This window comes from Plectropomus leopardus, chromosome 16 (assembly GCF_008729295.1).
Source record: "Plectropomus leopardus isolate mb chromosome 16, YSFRI_Pleo_2.0, whole genome shotgun sequence".
Lineage (NCBI taxonomy): Eukaryota > Metazoa > Chordata > Actinopteri > Perciformes > Serranidae > Plectropomus > Plectropomus leopardus.
The window spans coordinates 17,286,769-17,308,134 of record NC_056478.1 but is presented as its reverse complement, the minus strand read 5'-3'; the positions used below and the strand labels follow the sequence as shown (position 1 = coordinate 17,308,134).

Below are 21,366 nucleotides of genomic sequence, written 5' to 3'. Positions count from 1 at the left end.
ACTCTGTACTGTATGAACCATGGGGAATAGCACCCTCTGGGGTGGAACGGGGTCACTGCATTACGTCTTCACTTTGAATATGACGTTGGACTTGAGTGGCTGCTCAGGGATCAGGTTTGACTCTGAACTAGTGGGAGGGCAGGAAGCAAAGTGGACGTCTGCTGTGATGACTAAATCCGTGGTTTCTCCCAAATTGTGGGTTTAGGGTCGGACACCAGAGATGCTGCAGTGCACGGCGATATTTGAGGACAAAGCTAAGCTGCAGATTTACCTGAAGAAAGGTGCATGGGCGGAGCTCGGGGAGGCAGGAGGGAGCAAACGTCATGAATTTTTGTGCACCTTTTTCCCCTCCCCTCTCGCTCCTCTTCCTCCATCCTCCCTCCCTCTTCCCCCCGTCTCTTCCCCCTGTCTTCAGCTCTTGCACAGGATCACATTAATATTCCTTTGAAGCCTGTTTCAACTGCAGCCAGATCTCCCTCTCTTCCACTCCTTCTCTCCCTCTTTTTTTTGTCCCCCTCCTTTTTCTCCTCTCTTGCTTTCGGATTCTTTTCGGTGCTATTGTTTTGCAGAGGGGATCACTTTCCCACCATTTCTGCTCACCCGGTGCAGCTGGGAGGGGCAGTTTTATTACCTTCACTCAGGAGTTCCCCTTTTTGCACACATGCACACACACATGTGAGCACACAAACACACACACACACACACACACACACACACACACACACACACACACGCACACACATAGAGGGGTGGTGGGTACCGATGCCTTTGACAGAGCGTGTTGATTGGTTCAGAATGGTTGCTGCCTCTTGTAGGAGAGTGGAACGGCTATTTTTAGATCAAGGGGTAGCTGGGAGAGAAAGACTGAGGAGGGCTCTGTGTGTGTGTGTGTGTGTGTGTGTGTGTGTGTGTGTGTGTGTGTGTGTGTGTGCGTGAGAGAGAGAGAGAGTGTGTGTGTGTAAGGAATACTGCAGTCTTGAAGGAAGTTCCCTCTTCACACACATACACGCAAATACACACATGCACTTATGCAGCAGTGCCCCTCTAAAGCCAGGGTGGTGTATATCCATGTGCTTACTCCCCTTTTTCTCTCCTCCCTCAATTTTTTTTTCCTCTCGCTGTATCTCGCCTCCCCCCCTCCCTCCCCGCAGTCTCTCTGTCTCTCTTGTTTCTCCCTCTCTTTTCTGAGCTGGCTCGGTGTGCAAATGTCAGCACTCTCCCATTTATTTGCCAGAGCCCAGAGCAACGTCCTGCACCCTCTGTTTACCTCTGTCTCCACAGCGCTGCCCCACCATCACCGCTCCTTTTTTCCTCATCCCCCTTCCCCTCCTCTTTTAAAAATCCCTTCCATCCTCTTCTCCACCCCAATCTCCCATTTTCATCTCTCTCATCCCTCCATCCTCCAGCTCTGTTGCATCCCTTCCCCTCACATCCCCCCTCTTTGCCATCCCACTTCGTTTTTTTACACCATTCTTGCTTCACCCATCCACTCACCCCATCCCTCCGCCCCTCCTCCTCTCGTTCATGGATCATGGCACTTCATTGGAGTAACATCATGACATTTCCAGTCTTGTCTACAACTAGCGCGTCAAGTTTTTTTGGATTAAATCCACTGCACCACAACTGCCACCATCATCATCCCGCCCTCCGGTGGTGCTTGGTTTTGCATCTATTTTAAGACACGAGCGTGTCCGTTCACGTTTGGCCCCGTCAGATCACAAAACACCTTGTCCCTCTCTTCATCCTCCTCGCCTGTCTCTTTCTGTCTCCTCTCACTTTTTTTTCCATTTTCCTCTCCCCATGTCTTTCTTCCTGTCTCAGTCTATCCATCACTCTATCCGTCTGTGATCACCGTGATGACTCATGTGGCCCGCACCTGCTCTGCAGTCGAGGGGCTGCCGTGGTTTAGTAAGGAGAGGTTGGAGACGATGAAGGTGTGGCTTCAAATTGGTGCGGTGTGATCAAAAAGTGTGCAGGGTGAAGGTGATGTCAGTGTTTCCTTTATTCTCATAGTGGTCATGCTTGATTTGCAACATTGTAAAAAAAAAAAAAAATTCAAAAGACACTGTGACATGATTTTTATATACAGGCTCACCTGCCTTAATACTAGGGCTGGCTATCAGTATCAAACACCTTTAAGGTATCTACCGAAGTTACCAGATACCAAGTGGAATAAAACGTCTCCAGTCTAACAATACCTGCATTTGATTCTTTCAAAGAGAGTAATTCATTCAGATTTACCGACATGGTAAACAACAGAAATGTTAATTCCCTCTGAAGTGGTTAGAAAGTCCGAATGTATTCATTCCTCAATTATTTCTATTAATTTAGTCCATAAAGATCTGCCAGGTGTTAAGGAAAACCAAAATAGTTTTTTAAGAAAAAAATCCAAGTTGTGAATATTTTTTTTAAGAGGGTAAAGAGAGGTGTTGTGTTGTTATGCCAGTTGCTGTAATCCTCGGGTGCTGTAAAACATAACTCTCTCGCTCTCACTCTCTCTCACAGTCTGTCAGCACTAGATCAAATGAATGAGCCCTTATTTGATAGCCTAACTTTTTTATGAAAGGAAGTTTTTTGTGAGTTAGTATTTCAGCACTGCTAGTTTCCTGGTCTGCAGTAATACAAAATCCAATGGAAAAATCCTATAGACTTTTTGATGAGGGAGCCAGGGTAAGGCTGACTTTCACTTTGGCCTACAGAAAAAAACGTCATCCCTGGGGCACTCCATTACTGTGTGACTGAGTTGTGTGACGCTACAGTCTCAATGATTCTGAGGCACTACCTGCAGACTTGAGCAAAGGTGTAGTTACACTGCATTTAATTCAAACACATATGAGCAATGCTTGTTCTGCCACAGATGTTACTTCTGCTGTTTGAATGTAGAAATTTAGTGTGATTTGTGGTGTGGCCTTGATGGTTTGGAAAAAGAAATGAGAGAGCGGATGCCAGTCCAAATATAGGCCAGTTGAGATCAGTGATTTAGACAAATAAAAGCCTTGGACATTACTTTAATTTTTATGGAATACTATATGCCAGTCTGTCAACATGAAGGATAGCAAATGAAGCACACATTTGGTATCAGTATGGCTTTAAGGTGCCTGGTATTGCTAATGGTATCATAATTTTTCAAATGATACCCAGCCCTTCTAAATACAGTCAAAACTGACAAGTAGGAGCATCATATCTTAGACACAATGGACGAGCCCTTTAAGTCGAAGATACAGTTTTTTCCCACAAGTGTGAAATTTGGATCAAGATGTAAGTAGGAATACAGAAACAGCACATTAAGAGATGTTGCTTGGATCCAAGCATCTTAGATGTTGTTCATCTAGTTTTCATCATCTGATCAGAGAAAGATTGTTGTGGTCTGATGCGTCATTTTCTTCATCTGATGATCAGCTCAGTCTCTCACCTTGAGTTATCACACGTAGCCAACCATGACACAGTTTCGAAAATCAGAAAATAGTCATTTTTGATATTGCAAAGTGCAAGCTGGCATGAGAGTAAAGGATTTTTAGGAAGAAAAACATTTCAGGTTTTAGAGAACTAGTTAAGTCTTTCCTCCTAATAGTCACATTTATTGGAAAGAATCATTTACTGTTTGGACAATACCTGTGATGCATCGATGGCAATTTGCGTTATAGCCTTTATTGAATTTTCTTCCGTCTCTCTCTCTTTTTTTCCAGTTAGCGACAGCTGTTTTCGGAACCTTGCAGAGGACCGCAGTGGCGTCAACCTCAAAGATCTCGTCCATGATCCCTCCCTGTAAGTATTGGCCTTTTCATGACACATCAGCCTACAGAAATGAAAAACACCAGGCAACACCTTCATGCACACAACCGTTTATTCCAGAGTTAAGTCCTCTAAGTAACCTTTAATCCACAACACAAAAAAATATTAACAGGCTCTGTGTCTGTGTGTGTGTGTGTGTGTGTGTGTGCAAGCCGTTTTCTTTTTGTACAACCAAGAAACTAAAAATATCTCTTCAACACAACATGTCGGGGCTCGGTGTCGCCCTATGGAGAGAAATTCCCAGCATGCATGGCAACAACAAAAGAGCCGCAGCACTCTTCTGTTTAAGGATGACACTCAGTAGCAGGGAGAAGTTATTATTTGCTAAAAGAAGCTGAAAGAGGGGAAATCAACACTTGTTCCAGTTAACAGGGATCAGTGACAAAAGAGCAAGTAGATCCCACAGCAAAACAATAATCTTCATCACAACTGATCTTTAAGTGTATGTCAAAAGAAACTAAATCCTGAAAACTTTCTTCTTGTGCTAAATATTGTAAGTATTGTAATTAAAATATTGTTTTTGCAGCTTTTCAGTAGGTTTATAGGGTGCAGAGTGTCATAGACTGTTTATAAAAAATATTTAAAAAAATATAGAAAAATAAAAATGACCAAATACTTTAAATTAAAATAAAAAAGAGATTGTATATACTTACCACTTACCCCCACAAAGCAAAAGTGAAGCCAAAATATCCTGGATATAACCGCTGCCATCTTGCCCTTGTGATGTAATTTGGAGCCAGAGTCTGCGCAGTAATGATCTCACGGTGCAGAAGTTCCCTCCCATACACATGTCAGCCCATTTACATGCAGCGCCATTGATCGTGAGCACACCAATAGGCACAGACAGCTGTCAATCATTGGATCAAGTCCCCTTTTGTGGTTGTGGTGAGGAGAGAAAGCCACATTACTTGTTTCCATTTATTCCTGTCGCTTGCTTTGAAAGTGTCACAATGGATCGATCCCTGTCTGTTGTGGCGTATAGTTTTTAACTTCATGAATCGTTCATTTCAGAACGCCTATGTTGAAGTTGAAATCTGTGTATATCTCCTAATTTCACAACAAAAAAACAGGATAAGGCGGCTGTGTCAAAATAAAGTCTTTTTTTTTTTTTTTTAACAAACTTGACATGTTCATGAGTCACTTGCAGTCCATTCAGAAAGGACCCACAACCCACTTTAGACCAAGACCCTCCAGTTGGAAACCACTGCTCTGTAATGGCATTTTTATGTTTTATGTTATGTTTTATGCAGCAGTATTACCCCAAATAGAACTAAGGGGCCTGACCCAAACCAGCTCTACAGTTACACCTGTGTCCACATACTTTTGGCCATAATAATGTCTACTAAATATTTCAACCTACAGTCTACAGTAGAAGAATATATATATATTTTAAGTCAGTTTTGGTGTCACTAAGATTTAGATGTGAAACTGTAGTCTTAAATCGATGCACGTATCACGTTGCCTCTGGAAAAGCAGCCTCAGCCTGTGACTGACTCAACACTACAAACTTTGACCCTGCAACATGCAGCCTCAGACACGCTTCTCTACACATCCACATCATTCTCCATTCAGCCATTGATTTGCTGGAGCTCCCCTGCTCCACTGTCACAATATCACACCAGTCAATATCACTGGAGTGTCACCAGTCTCCCACCATGGGACCCTGGACGGATCCATGCTTGTCATGACCTTTACGGTATGTTTATTTTGAGGCTGATGTGTAATGTATGTGTCAAGTCTGTGCGACACAGAGAGGGAGTGTGAGGAGGCTTGTGCCATGTCATGTGCGTCACGCTAGACAGAGTGCCAGAGAGTGATTAGGGGTCCATCGCATGCTTATTTGTACAGTATGCACACTAGGGGACATTTGGAGTTGTTTTGTATTGGAGGGTTTTGTGTGTATCTGTTTGTCTGTACACACATGAACAAGCTTTAATCCATTTCTGTTTTTTTTATGATTGAAAGAACTGAAACAGAACAGCATTGTTTCTAAGTGCATGTTCTCGCACGTAGTTTGATTTATATGTGCTAATATTTGAGAAACTGTCACTCTGTATGTTCGTTCTGCTTATGTGCAACCGCAAACACTTTGTAAGACAAACATAATGCTACCCAGATTATATTTTTATCATCAAAATGAGGAATGTTTCTAACGTAAGTATCTGCAAAGTTGCAAAAATATTAATATTAAACATGTTAGGGAACACTGTGCACTGACCACATATTTCGTTTTTTCCCCCTGGCTCATGGCATATAAAGCATGATTACCAGGTTCAATGTGTATTCATAGGCATCTCAAAATACTTGATCTTGGTTTAGTATTAACCCTTTGAAGCCTGAGCAAATTGGCTTGATTTCTTTGAAAACATGGGAAGAAGTGAATGAGTAATGAGAAAAAGAAATGATCCAAGAATTTGCAAATAAAGAAAAGTACAAAAATGTAATACTTGCTGTACAAGTTTTCCCACATTTTATCATTTCTGCCAATTCACAATCAAAACAATAACAAAAGACTGACTTTGATGATGTTGTGAAGTAGCAATGAAAGTCTGTCAGACGTGGCAGAGACAGAAATCATGTTTAATGGCCAATATTTCAGGCGTTCCAGTGTAGCCAGCGGGCCAAGACTTCCTCTTCAGTGTGCCAGTCATTTCAGCAAAGCTCTAAAAACAAATATCTGCATGTGCACACAAATGAATTTTTAAAATAGCTAAAAAAAAAGTCAAAGCCTTGTCAGATGGTAGACCATGGGTTCCAAGATTGCATTCTGGCCAACGTGTTGCACCTTTTTAGTTTTCAACTTTTTACCCACTCAGACATGATTGGTCAATACTACTTGTACTATGAATGGAAACCAGAATACTTCTAATACCAAACTCCTACAGATTCTGTGCACATAAGCAGATATCTGTTCACAGATTCAGTGTTGCCACTGTAATCGTTGTAGAGTACTCTTGATGTTTCAAGTGGCGAATATCAACTTAACTTTCAATCTTGCACTTTCCCGACGGAGAAAATATTCATGGCATAAAATCACATCCGCTGGGTAATAAGGAAATGTGTTGACAGTTGATTAAAGGTTCAGTTGCAGCCAATTTATGTTGTTTGACAAGTTTGTTGATGGAAGGTTAGTTGGCCAAATGGACCTCTGTGTGGTTGTAGGTGTTGCTCAGTGTGGATGCAGGGCTCTGGAGGGCGCTGTGGAGTGGGTTGTGTTCCATTTGACTAAGAGGGCTGATCTTGGATTAAGCAGGATGCTGTTAAACATTTTAAATTGGACATTCGGACAGGCAGTCAGCGTTGGCGTCCCTGTCTGCTTTGCTGTGCTGCAGTGATGGTAGCTGATGCAGACGGGCTCTGGCTGACCTCCTCTGGCCCCGAGATCCTCCATGCCATGTTAATCCACGCCACACCACAAGTCAGCGGCTCCATCAGGTTGACCAGCTGGAACGCTGTGCCCTCAATGTGCCACCGCTGCTGTGACAGAGATACATAGACAGAGACAGAACGAGAGAGCGGGGGAAGGAGAAAGGGACGGAGGGAGGGAGGGAGTGAGTATGAGGCCACAGCAGGACACATAACAAAAACTGTAATCATAGGCGCACACACTTGCACATACACATTAGCACATGCAATCAATCCGTCTGCCCAGTTTGGCATTCAGGAGCGTCCAGAGGTGCGTCAGGTGGAGAGACAAATGATATTTTGAGACATAGCAGCAGAGGGGGGTCAAACAAATGATGCCCAGAATGAAGGACGCACAGATGAGACAGGAGTGTGTACAAATGGGTGTCCTTGTGCGTCTTTACCTCTCCAGTATGAACGAATGCTTTTGTTTACATTCATATAATTTGGCATGTCGTGTCGTGTGTGTGTCTGTGGGTGTTTATGTGTTGAAGGCTGAGTGAGTCTCCCTCCCAGGCTGTTGAGCCAGCTCTGCGTCTCTGCCCTCCAGCGACTTTTGTTGTAACAACCTTTGTCAATTTTACAAATTGTCACGGCTAAGAATAGCTAGAAGTCAATCAGATGGGTGACAGTGGGCTCAATTTCATAGCGAGGAGACAGTTTGTCAGGGGACAAACACACACACACACACACACACGCACACACACACAAACCTGTAGGCTACTGCTAAAGATCCAGCACCAATAAGCATCATAATAAGTATAACACATTTATACTTGGTTCAACTTTATTATCGCTAATATATTTGTGATTATTTGTGACTCAGCTGTACGACAGTAAAGTTTCAGTGTTTCTGAGGTTCTACCTGCAGTCCTGAGAAAAGGTTTAGTTTACATTGCAAGCAACTAAAACACACATAAGAGCAGTAGAGCCCGACCAATACTGGATTTTTGGCGCTGAGTACCGATATTGGGGAGTAAAAAAATCAAAATATTGAATTATATATTCCCAAATTGGGCCAATGGCAAGCGTCCATGGCCCTCGTCACCATGTTATGCCCTGTACCATTTGCCCTTGTCGATCCTCGTCTGCTTTTTTCCGCCGATTCAGCATGTTGAATCAGTGGAGGCAGACGTGGAGCCCATCGGTGAATGAAATCACTCTGACTAAGGGCTAAAATCAAGACGGAGGGAGGTCGACACAAACTTGCTATATGAGGAAAGATTGCTTTTCCTTAACCATTGAGCTCTTAACAGAACTGCATTCTGATGGGTTGTATTGTTGTTCATTGGCACACTGTAAATATACTTTGTTCTTCCAATATTGTGTTCGGTTGTTAACGTGCTAACTGGCTAACCAGCATCATGGCGGTGTTCTGGTTTCCTGTTTTGAATGACTATTACAGAAAAACGCCGTCTGCTCGTTGAGGGCTTGAGGGTTATCTCCTTTTATGCAGGCACAGAACATACATGCTTGTTGGCTGTCAGTTTGGTGTCTTCCTGTGCAACTTTTTGGCCGAGCATGGCGATAAGAGGGTAACGCCGCACCGGGCTTTTGTCACTGCTAGTTCTCGGATCACTGCTTGGTGTGTCACAACCTTAAGTTCTCAGCCCTGACTATTTTGCCACTTTGATGCAGAAGTTTGGCTCAAAACAAGTTGGTATTTAAAAACCGTGACCCCAGATCTCCAGTGAGCAGCAGAACGCTCCCTGCAGTTTTTTGGGGCGACTACAGAATAGCAATCACTTCTCAATAATGTGTTGTAAATGAAACAAGTAGCTAATGAAATCAAAGCACTTTGATGCAAACAGAATCTGCTTTTTTATTTTGTAGTCATCTAAAATAATATGTATCGATTTGATGAGACATCATAGCTGAAACCCAGACATGTCAAATATGATTTTTTTTCCCCAAAAAAAATAACAAACAACTTCGGGGTCAAATTAATATCGGTTTCCTCCACATTATATGTGCTTTCCTGTATAACAGATTCAGATTCAGGCAAATCCCTAATTGCTACAGATGTTAACTTTGCTGTTTTAACCCTTTGATACCTGAGCAAATTGACTTGATTTGTTTCGAAAACATTAGAAAAGAAACAGAAAGAAATTAGTAAAAATGGACAAGAAAATTACCCGAAAATAAGCACACAAAAAAGATATATATATGTATTTTTTTCTGAAAACATAGTTTTAAGTTTTTGTTTTTTTTATGATGATACATATTTTTTGACAATATCTGATAATCTACCTTAGCTAATCTTCAGATCATTTCCTCGTCACCTTTTACAATTTTTGCATTCTGAGTCTTTACCGGTGTATTTGAGAGAAATCAAAACAATTTTCTCAGGTCTCAGAGCTTTAAATATTTATGAAAGGCGTCTGAATGCAGTACAAGAAAACTGATGTCAGTCTCGGTGTTAAAGGGTTAAATATAGGAAGTCAGTGTGATATGTGATGTGGCTGGGAAGGTTTAGAAAAAGAAAAAGAAATGGAAGAGGAGACCGTCAGCAATGGCAGATCTGAACCAGGATGACATTTATTCTGTAAATAAATAGAACACTTGTGGGGTGGAGTGGTCTGCAAAATATTTTAAAGTGTGTGTGTGTGTGTGTGTGTGTGTGTGTGTGTGTGTGTGTGTGTGTGTTTCTGAGGCGGTTGTGCGTGTTGTTTAGTGGCTGTGAGTGGAATCATGAGAGTGGAACCCCTCACTGAGCACTCAGAGCTCTCATCACGGCAGGGGTTTTGAAGAGGTGGGCTAGTCCACTCTGCCTCCTCCTCCTCCTCCTCCTCCATCCCTCCATCCTTCCCTCTGTCAGCTAACATGTTGAGAGGTGACCCCTTGAGAGCTTTCCTACATATGGACGAACCAACAACTCCACTGTAATGGGCTCGGCTCCAACGCTACTACTGGGAGCGTGGAGATGGCCAATACTCTCCTGTCCTCCCTGGACGGAGTGTGAGTGTAAGAAAGCAGGAGAAAGAAAGAGAGAGTGAGATTGAGTGCCCTGTACAAAGAGCGTGTATTATTAATGAAATCACCCTGGCAGATGGGTCTTATCTTGGAAGTGTCCCACAACCACAGAGATTTGCAGCTGGCTCGCACACATACACACGTGCTTTTTCCTCTCTCTTGTTAAGTGTGCCCCTGACAGTCTATCCCCCCTTTCTCTCTTTTCACTCTTTTCACTCTGTGCCGCTCTCTCGTACCGTCTTTCTCTCTTTATCCTCCTCTCTGTGCTCCTCTTTTATTCATAGAAAGATTTTGGCCGTAGCGTCCAAGCTTTCAGGCCAAAACTACTGCCATGCTGCCCCCCCCTCCCCCATATCTCCCTCCCCCCTGCCCCTACTCTCTCCCCCTTACATCCCTCCTCCGCCCGCATCAGGATTTGTCCACACCTCGAGCAAAAAGCCTTTATTCCAGGCTGACTACCTCTGGCCTGCAGTTTGAGGACGAGCTTTATATGTCATAACCCCCTGCAGTAGAAAGATACATAGATGGGTGTTAGAGATTAAAATGTTGCAGGCCCTTTCCTCTCTAATAGGCTACCCTCAATTCAGAGCACACCCACCCAAATACAGGCAAGCACTCCATCTGCAGAGACGCCATGTGCTGAAACACACATTTCACATTTATACATATACACATGTATGTACACACGCTAGGGGTCGACAGATATTGCTTTTTCAGGGCCTCTACTGACACTCATTGAGTAGTTAATGAGACCAGTAACCAATATTTGGAACCATATATGCATATATGCATTTATAATAAAAATAAAAATCTTTGTCTGCTAGAAATCAGTTCATATACAACAAATATGAAACAGCAAATTTGCTTTTGAGTGAAATGTCATGCTGAGAAAATTGCATTTTCTGTTAAGATAATGAGAAAATGTTGATAATTAACGTACCTGCAAGTCACAAAAATGTTGATACTGAATGCACAAGCAAAGTGTTCACTGAAATTGTTCATGTTTTCCACTAAAATAGGCAGTCTTGCAATATGCTATCCACTTATAGTGACTACAACATTATTTTTTAATAGCCTTTTTTTGTTAACATTTTACATCAAGATCTTTTCCAAACCTTAACCGAAATGATTTTGTAATTTCATTTTTGTTTTGACAGTCGTGCACTTTGTCTTTTCACCATCCACCCTGACCATTTCCCAACAAATCCAGAATGGTACATCAGTGTTTTATTAACTCGAAGCAGCATTGCCATTGTCTCTTTTGCTTGGTCCAGTGCCTAGTTTTTATCACTTTTGGATGTGCGCACTGGTTGAACTTTGCCCCCAGTTTATTATGTACGCCTGTCAAAAATGTTGCTGTCCAGTACAACAGTCCTAAAATTAATCCAGTTTTCATGACGCTCATAATGTTTTAGAAAAGTGCTGATTCAAGTGTATGATTGTTTTTTGAGGATGTAGTTTGTGGTAAATGGAAATGCAGTTGTTTAGTGTCCTCTAGTCTTCTGACGACTCACACTTACTTACACTTCATGTCACATTCACACATTCTCACATACATTTGGACACCAGTGAGCAAGGCTAACAAATAACCTGCTTTATACACTCACATGGACCCACAGACAGCTTACGGGGAGCATTTGTTGGTTCAGTTTCTTGTCCAAGGACACTTTGACGTGCAGACTGAAGGAGTTGGGGATAGAAACATTAATCTTTTGTGTTTCTATTATTATGTCCAACCCGTTATAAAACACAGACAAGGCTATAACATGACAATAATGACAGTTACAACTTTTCTTTTTTGTTTTTTTTATCTAAGTATTTGTCCTGTAAATGATCAACTTAGCAAGGCAGATGAGAAAATGACTATGTCTATGGAGATTGTCTGGAGATTACAAGCACAACACACCATAGACAAATCCTGTAAATCTCCTACCAGACCTAATTTACAAGCCTTGCTTGCCGGTCTGTCACACTCTATTGCCCCTGAAAAACTTACATTTATGATTAAGGGTAAATATTCTACCTTTGTTAGCATATGGGGACATTTTATGCCTTTTTTGTAAGAAGTCTACTTGCCTTGATCTCCTGATGACAACATAATTGCAAATGTGCATTTATTTTTGCTGTTTTTCTTTGTCTTTTTTTTGACCATCAATAACTGTATAGGTTGCATTTTCATACCCTGATTATCCATTTCAGACCATATAGTGCATCACACTTAACATAAAGAATGAAATGCTATGATGAAGCATTCATTATTATGTATGCATCAATATGTACCTCACTTTACTTAACACATACAATGATCATCTGTAATACTGAATGGACTGTTATAGCATATTATGAGTCCTTATAACAGTTTGTAGATGATGTGTGTATAGGTGAGTATAGATTTTTATAATGCATTATAAGCCCCCTCAGTCAAGTTAGTTTATAACTAGTCAAGAGCATCCATAAGACTTGATAATATATTATAAGTTACATCTATAATGCTTTATGACTGTTGATATGGTGCATCACTAAGCATTTTGTGTCTTTATGAGTGTAGTCATAAAGCATTATGATTATATATAACTCACTATGAATGTCCTCATAATGCATTATAGATGTGGTCTTCACAGAAAGTGTTACTGACATATACACACGCATACATAGCTGACATGTAGTGTGTGAGACGCAAAACTTGAAAACTGCAATCAGATTCTTTACGCGTGTTGAGCTCCATGTGTAATATCTGTAGGGATGCACTCAGCATGTGGGCTGTGTATCACTGTGTGTGCACACAGTGGTGCAATACACAAACACATATACAGTATGTTAATTTATTCAAATACATCCACAAGCTGACTGTACGCATTCATGTACTGTCTATAAATACTGCAGATGTTATATACATAAGTCTGTAAACATAAACACATTATGTGTTTATTGACATGGACATACACAAATCACACCATACTTCATGAACATACGACTGCATGCAACATTCTCAAAAAAATGTCCAGTCAAGAGCATATTGCTGCCATCGCGCAGAAATGGCATCCCCGATAGTGACAAAAAAAACCCCTCAAACACAAACATTCAGCGGCACACACAAACTCTCACACACTCACGACAAACAACACAGCGACTAGAGGCTTCAGGCAGGAGGGGTTGCCTAGGAAACGGTGGGAAGGAACCCTAGTTATTTGTGTTGAGCATATTTTCATTTGGGCTGAAACAGAGAGGCATAAAAACCCCAGGAGAGAGAGAGAGGTGATTTGTCCTGACAGCTCCTTTACTCTCCCGAGGTGTAACACAGACACACACAAACACATAAACGGACGAGTGCACATGCATGAACACAATCACACGCAGACACATACAGAGAAGCCAAAAAAAACAAAAAACCTCTCCCTCCCTGCCAACCACATCAAGAGAAGTAAATCACTGGTGCCATCACAGGAATGTCAGCAGGGGTGTGTGTGTGTGTGTGTGTGTGTGTGTGTGTGTGTGTGTGTGTGTGTGTGTGTGTGTGTGTGTGTACAAGTTAGTGAATGCTCCGAGTAGCCCTGCATGTGCAGCGTTTCATGAAAAAGTCCTCCTTAAATGATTCTTCCTGACTTCTCTGCATCTTTTGTCAGGAGCAGACAGCTTCCCTCTGAGTCTCATGCTCCGTCTCCATGCATGCTCGCTGCAGTATTTTTGTGTGCTCAGAGCATGTCTCTCTCACTGCTCTGCTGCACAGTTTGAAAACCGAGCTCAGACGATGGATTTGGTGAATGTTTCCAGGGGTGCAACATTTCATCTTTGTAACTAAGTGTGTGGAGAGTTTTCCATGTGGATAAAAGCATCCGAAAGGCAGCTTAAAAAAAAAATAGCAGATGCTTTAATGTTGCACAGAGTTCATGGGTATTTGTCAGACGGAGGGTATCATGGCATTTAAGTGGCTGACGCGGAGGGGAAACATGATGCAGTAGTCTCCCAAAAATAGCGCTTCTTAAAAAAAGAAAAGGGTTACATAAGGGGTGTCTGTGCAGAGCCTTCACCTCGAGCCTGGGGTTGTTCTTTTTTGGGGTGTCATACCCGCTGTGACCACAGGAGGTCGCCATGGATCGCTGTTGAGCAGCAGTAGCAGCTCTGTCCTTGTCAGAGCTCCCTCCTCAGTGGGCCGTCCTGTGGAAAATCCTTATAGGAGGGGATGTTCAAGGGCATTCTCTCTCTCCTACTTACTCACTGTTATATTTCCATGTCTCTCTCTTTTCTGCCTCACTCAGCTGTCTTGTTTTCTCTCACACTTTCCCTGCATCTTCCAGGTCTCTGGCTCTGTTTTCTCTTTATCAGTGTTTTCACGGGCCTGCGTTCTCTTAAATGACAGATGTAGGGTTCCTTTTGAGGTCGTGTTTGCTGTCAGAGCAGGAACTGAAGGACAGATGTTGTTTCAGTCAAACAAATACCACATTAACAAGCTCTGTTTTGCATGTCTCTTTATTACTCTGGGAAAAAATGGATTTGAGCCTCCAATATTCCAGGTCTGTTTCCTACTGATCCACTTGGATATTCCATTTGTGGCAGCAGGGTGGTGCATAAAGCAGAGTTGTAGTGAAGACCATCTAAACCGAAACCAAGTCATGACCAAGACCAGACTGGCAAATAAATAGCAGAGAGACTTTTCTTCAACTGGTCATCCTGAGTTCAAGTGCTCTGCTTCTGCTAGAGGGTTATTAAAGACAACGCTGACTAAAGGTCCAAACTTCCTTAGGTGACCTTTTTGACCTCTGCATATAAAGAGAGCAAGACAAAAAGATTTTCCCGCAGGGATCAATGAAGTATCTTGTCTTAAATCTAATACATTGATAACTGTGTGTAATCTAAAGAGACTCTTTCTTTTTCAGGTTGGGGGGTATGATCACGGCCTACAAGATAGTGCCGGATGAAATCGATGAAATCAAGGTATGTAATGTGATAATCTGTTTATCTGCTGCATCTTTCTTTTTCGTAATGATGATATATGTAATTACAATGAATCATGTGTTTGTGTGAACAGGAGACCCTGGTGGATTGGTGTGATGAAAAGGAACTTAACCTCATTCTAACCACCGGAGGCACTGGCTTCGCCCCAAGAGACGTCACACCAGAGGTGAGTTTAAATGTGTTTCCATTGGATTGTGTTTATCACAGTTCTCTCCATAGGCAACAGTGTTTTTTGGGGAGGTTTGTTGGTTTGTTTTTTAACTTGCTGAATTAAAAAACAGGAATGACTGGAATTCATAGTAGTGCTTTAAAGTATTTCAATTTTTTGAATAAATCATGACATACTAATGTCCTGGCTTAAAAGAGTGATGGTAAGCGATGTCCCATGTCGTGTTTTACATTGTTTTATATTTATAAGGATGCAAGCTGTATAATAAGGCTTGAGAGTGGTACTAAGAAATAACCAAAAACATGTTACATAAGAATCAACAAGGACAGCTTGGGTTGAAATATGGGTCTTGTTTCGGTTGGGGTTCATATAAGGGAAGTAATGTCATACAGCTTCAACAGAAGTATGCTTTTTCTTTGTCTTAAAGGCTTTTGAAAAGACAGATCACTCCTGATGCTGTGTGTGCTTCATTCAGAGAGCTTCAGCCTGTTTTTGCTGATTACACGTGTTGCAGCACTGATTAACACACACTGTAATTAGCCCCATGGTCATAAGGGAAATAAAGAGGCGGAAGTTAGATCTTATTGATTCACTTTTTCAGAAAAAGATATGGGATCATGAAGTAAGCAATTCAGAGATAATGGGTGTCAGGTGTCCCTATGGGTGTTTCTCCTCACAAGTCATCACATGTTGTCACTTTGCAGTAGAGTTTCTACATTACAATTCATCCTTATCCTTCTGCGTCTGCTATTTATGTTCTGGGATGCTGCTATCGCGATGTCAACAAATGCACATGGTGGGATGACGCAGCACATGACAACAAACGCCAGAACATCAACAAATGCACATGCTGGCACGGATGGTTAGAATTAGGGGACAGAGGCACATGGAAAAGTGTAGAAAAAAAAACCACATTCAGACTGGAATCGACCACCGGCCTCCCGCATCAAAGTCCAGGGTTTGTCGTGCCGGTAATAGCGCTGTTTATGGAGTTGGCACTGGTAGCTGATAGCCAGCTCAGCAAGCATATGCAGAGAAACTTGCCTCAGACTGTGAATCATAGATATGCTCTGAAATGTCGCATACAGCTCCTTTAACATAAACGATTTAAATTTTTATTCATAAAATGCAATCTCAGGCTTCACACAGTGGTTTAGTGCAGTTGTATTTACATGTATTGTTTTTTTTTCCTATTTGGCTTTGCTAGTTCCCATGTCAGATCTAACTGGTTTCATTTCAGATGTAAAATAGAAAGTTTTTTAAAGTGTGTGAAAACTCTCTGGACTTAATTTATGTGCATGCACATAAAGTTACATGCATTTATGCATCTGAGGCAACATACTGTAAATATGCAAGAATTCTGTCTTTCTCTTTATCATCTTCTCCATTACCATCATGCCACACACACTTGTTAACTGCACAACTTAAGATTACAACTATTTTTTGTTTACACAGCTATACTTCTGTTACATACACTCAGCCAACCTCTTTCTCTCTCTCTTACACACACTCACTCACACACACACACACACACACACACACACTCACACACACACACAAGCAATTTGGCAGGGGATGAGCTGTGGTTCTCAGCAGTATCGTTGGTCCTCATCAATCATGGTAGACAAAAGCCTTCCTGGAAGGGGGAAGACACGTACACACTGTAGTCCCTGATAATACCTCCTATCTGATTCAGCCCTGCGTGCTGTAGACGACCATATCTCTCTGTCTGTCTCTGTGTGTTTGAAGGCTGCACGAGACACATATGACTGTATTCTGTTTCAGCTGAGAGCAGGACTGCAGGAACAGATTACGTGTCATGTCTTTACAAATATAAAAGAGCGCTTTATACAGAAATGTTACTTTCTCTTCAATTGCATAATTTCCTATTAGTAGTACTACATGTTGCTGTATTTTACATTGCATCCATTAACAGACTGTGGCTGAAAAGTCCTTATCTGACCCGGGTTCCCTTCCATGTAAGCAAATCAAGATTGATTTATCCTTAACCCTTTGAAACCTGATCAAATTGGCTTGATTTGAAAACGTGTAACAAAAGCAATTAGTAATTCATGAAGAAATAACCCAAAAATTAGGGAAAAAATAGTAAAAAGTACAAAAAATTACCTGTAAATTATTTTTTTAAACAAACAACAACAAAGAAAACAAAACAATGAAATGACCTAGAAAAAGGGCTTAGAAATTCTAATAATTTTGTAACATATTTTCAAATATAATTATGCTCATTCTAAACCTAGCTTTTTTTCTTTTTTTTCCCTGGAGATTTTCCCCTGGCTATTTTGAAATATTTTTTTCTCGGGTTCAGGGTTCAAAGGCTAAATACTTGTGAAAAGCATATGAAAGCAACACAAGACAAGTGATGTTGTTCCAGGTTTCAGAGGGTTAAGACCCTTTTTTCTGTGATAAGACAAACATATTGCCCAAAACATACAATCTGTCTTTTACACTGCATCGAAATGTAACCCTGTTGACTCAAACAAACCCATCTCCCTCTTCTTCCAATCAGTTACTTTATATGCTGTGGTATAAATCCAGCCCCTCTCTCCCTCCTTCCCTCTTGTTTCTATCTCACCCCTCCTCAGTCCCTCCCACAGTCTTTCCCTTCTCCTCATCTCTCTCCCCCCTCTCCCCTCTCTCCTCTCCTGAGTCCAAGCCCACGATGCTCATCAGTGGCTCCTCATCTCTTTGAAGTCTTTTCTCTCCCCTCTCCCTTGCTAATGGTGCGTTTGAAGTGTCACTCAACTCAAGGGCACCCAACACACACAGCTGGAGGAGAAGGCACTATCTTTTCCGCTATCTAACCGTCAAGAACGTGCCACATCAACTGCAGTCCCACAAATGTGTACACACTCACACACAAACAAGTGCTTTCGTTACATATGTCCCTGCAAAGACGGTGAAACTGGGAAGAACAACACCCCTGGAATCCACATGTATCCCTGCTGAGTTAAAATAAAATCAAATTGCACAGACTGACTGAGAAAAAGACATATTCCCATATTGATTTCAAAGACTGAATCAATCTGGATTGCTAATGGGTGATGTGGATGGGAGGAGGCGGGTCAGGCAAGGATTGTGTAAGATGGATTGTAAATCAATACTAAAGGCAGCCCAGATGTTTTGAATCAAGAAATTAATTCAGGAGGTTGTTGGAAAAAATTGGGACAATTTTCAGCATTTCCAGGCCGTCTGTCTGACTGTAAACAACTTTAACTCTTTACCTACCAGGATTTTTTAATGAGACCACTTTCTTAAGTGCTGTTTTCTTGTAATGTTGTTGAATGAGGACTGTTTCTGTTGTCGTAGTCTTTTGTACTTACTCTGAAATACAGCCTCAAATTGTTAATTAGACGGAAAAAGTAAAGTTTTGAAAAGTCAGTCAAAATGTAAGTTAACTTAAAAATGTTGGTGAAACAGTTAATCTGTGTCCAGGTCCTCAAAAATCAAGTCAACAAAATGAATGTCCTGTTTTTATATTTACATTTATAGTATCACAATTAAATCATATATGTCAGAAATAGTCAAGTTGCAACACAATTTGTTTTTCATATTAGTCTCTAAACATTTATCTTGTAATTCTAGTAGCAAATGGAAGACTTAAAACTTAGAGTAAAGTTAAATATGGCTCCCTGAAATCACACGTGTTTGTCCAAAGCAGTAGTAGTAATAGAAAGTTTATTTCATTGCGTTTTTACAAGTGGACCACAGTCTGTAAAGTAAAGTCCCACAGACTAACAAGTAGCTCCCTTAATTCATTATTACGCCACTGGTAATAGGGACCTATTATGCTAATTTTCAAGTTCATATTTGTATTTGTATTTGTATTTGAGTATCTAGTAGACCATGTTTGCATGCATTAATGTTTGAAAAACATTTTATTTTTTCATACTGTCTTTCTCCCTTTAACCCCCCTCTCCTGAAAAACCCCAGTTTTCTCGGATTGGTCAGCATTTCTTGGTTTTCTCAGCGTGCACCATCGTTGCAGCTGTGAAGTGACTGTAACAGAGAGAACACCACTTTTCTGAAAAATCACCAATAAAAGCTACAAGAAACATAAATGCATGCACAAGAAATTATCCCCATTAGCAATCAGGATTACATATTTCCATGCATATGTAGCTGCATGCAGCAGGGTAATTACTAATGGAGCCAAAAGTTGAGCCAAAATCTTTACAACCCGACATGCTCCAGCAGGAATTTGATTTAAAATTGAGGAAATATTGGCAACCAAGATTACATCTTTCCCTGATGTAAGCATGTAGCTACATGTAGCAGTGTATGTAATGTAAACATGTGCAGCGTACCAGGAGCAGATGATCATATAAAGAAATCAGTCATGAGCTGACGTCATCTTGTCTTGAAAGTAAAAAAAGATGTCGGGAATGGTATTCAGAACGGTCTGAAGCTCACAAGGCTTTTGCTCAAAAGGATTACTTTTACACACGTTTACCTTGTTTTTTGGCACATCTAATCTGAGAATCCAGTGTTGTAACATTATATATGACAGAAAATGAGGGGAAGCAAAATAGGCCCACTTTAAGTAGTCCCCGTCATTTTAGAAAGGATGGATTTGTCCGTGCTCATTTTTTTTGTAATTGCTTTTTTAAGCATGAGGAAATGCTGTCCATCACAATTAACATCAATCTCTTTATATGAACCCATTACGTAATATAAATTTGATTACATTCAGCAATATTTTTCCTTCACATGGCTGCCTGAAACTAGCCTTAACTGAAGAAGGACACATGCTTAGTTAGACTTTGATCACGCTAACGACCCTCTTCTTTATCTCTCTTCTCTCCAGGCCACTAAGGAGGTGATAGAGCGCGAGGCTCCAGGGATGTCTCTGGCCATGCTGATGGGATCCCTCAACGTCACACCACTAGGCATGCTTTCCAGGTCAGACACGCACTCTCATATATGACACAATGAAAAGTTCACATAATCCTGATTGAAAAAAGGTATTCTCATTAAAATCAAGATTTTTACCTGTGCAGTACATGCATAAACCAAAAATCACCCTCCCGCCTCTAACTAGTTCAGAATGCAGCAGCTCGGCTTCTCACAGGTTTTAACAGAGGAAATCACATCACTCCACTCCTGGCTTCTCTCCACTGGCTCCCTGTTCACCTTAGAATTCATGCTAGGATTTTACTGATCGCTTTCAAAGCTCGTCTGGGTCTGCCCCCAAGCTACATAACAGAAATGTTGACCCCATATGAGCCAGTTTGCAGCCTTAGATCCTCAGGTTGGGCCCTTTTGGCCGTTCAAACTAAAGGTGACCGTGTTTTTGCCATCAGGGCCCCTCAGCTTTTGAACAACATGCCTGAGGAGATAAGGTTTGCAGAATAATTGACTTAGTTTAAATCACTTCTTAAATCACTTTTATCTGATGTTGTCTTTTAATTTATTTATTTACTTAATTTTTGCTATTTTATTTATGTTTTGTTTCTTTTATTTCCCTTTATTTGTGGATATATTGCTTTTTTTTATTTTTGGACTTTTTGTATTATTTTATACAGTATTTCTTAATTGATATTTTGCGCCCTACATCTTTAATTATTTGTTTTAATTTTATCCTTACTACCCTTGTGTTCAGTGGGACTGTTTGGTTTTCTATTGTTTTATTGCCCTTCTATGTATCCGATTTCTGCTTTTGATTTGTTTGTCAAAGCACTTCCTAAACTCGATTATTATTATTATCATTATTATGTTAAAGTTAAAACATCCTGTGACCTTGACAGTTTTTCCAGTCGAACCTTACGGGTAAATAATGTACAGTGTGACTCCCAAAACAACAAAACGACGAGTGAGTTTATTTATCGCCTGTGACAAAGTGCAGCATGTTGTGATGCACTGTATTGAGGCTTTCAGGTAGAAGGAGAGGCATGTATTACCATTATCAAGCATACGTGTTGCACTTTCTTGAGCTGTAGTCGTATAAACTTTCCTCTGTGTTTGTGCGTTGCAGACCTGTGTGTGGTATCCGAGGGAAGACGCTCATCATTAACTTACCAGGAAGCAAGAAAGGCTCCCAGGTAGGAAATACTACA

General features: G+C 41.1%; 1 protein-coding gene across 1 annotated transcript in view; it reads left to right on the top strand.

Annotated features, from left to right (window-relative positions):
* Positions 1–1,856: 1,856 nt before the first annotated feature.
* The window catches only part of gphnb (gephyrin b), an 88,765-nt gene continuing 69,255 nt past the window's right edge, over positions 1,857–21,366 (top strand). Inside the window, exons 1-6 of the mRNA XM_042503936.1 lie at positions 1,857–1,950; positions 3,687–3,765; positions 15,045–15,102; positions 15,197–15,289; positions 20,118–20,212; positions 21,285–21,351. Coding sequence (XP_042359870.1) covers positions 1,857–1,950; positions 3,687–3,765; positions 15,045–15,102; positions 15,197–15,289; positions 20,118–20,212; positions 21,285–21,351 — 486 coding nt within the window. The remainder of the gene's footprint in view (positions 1,951–3,686; positions 3,766–15,044; positions 15,103–15,196; positions 15,290–20,117; positions 20,213–21,284; positions 21,352–21,366) is intronic.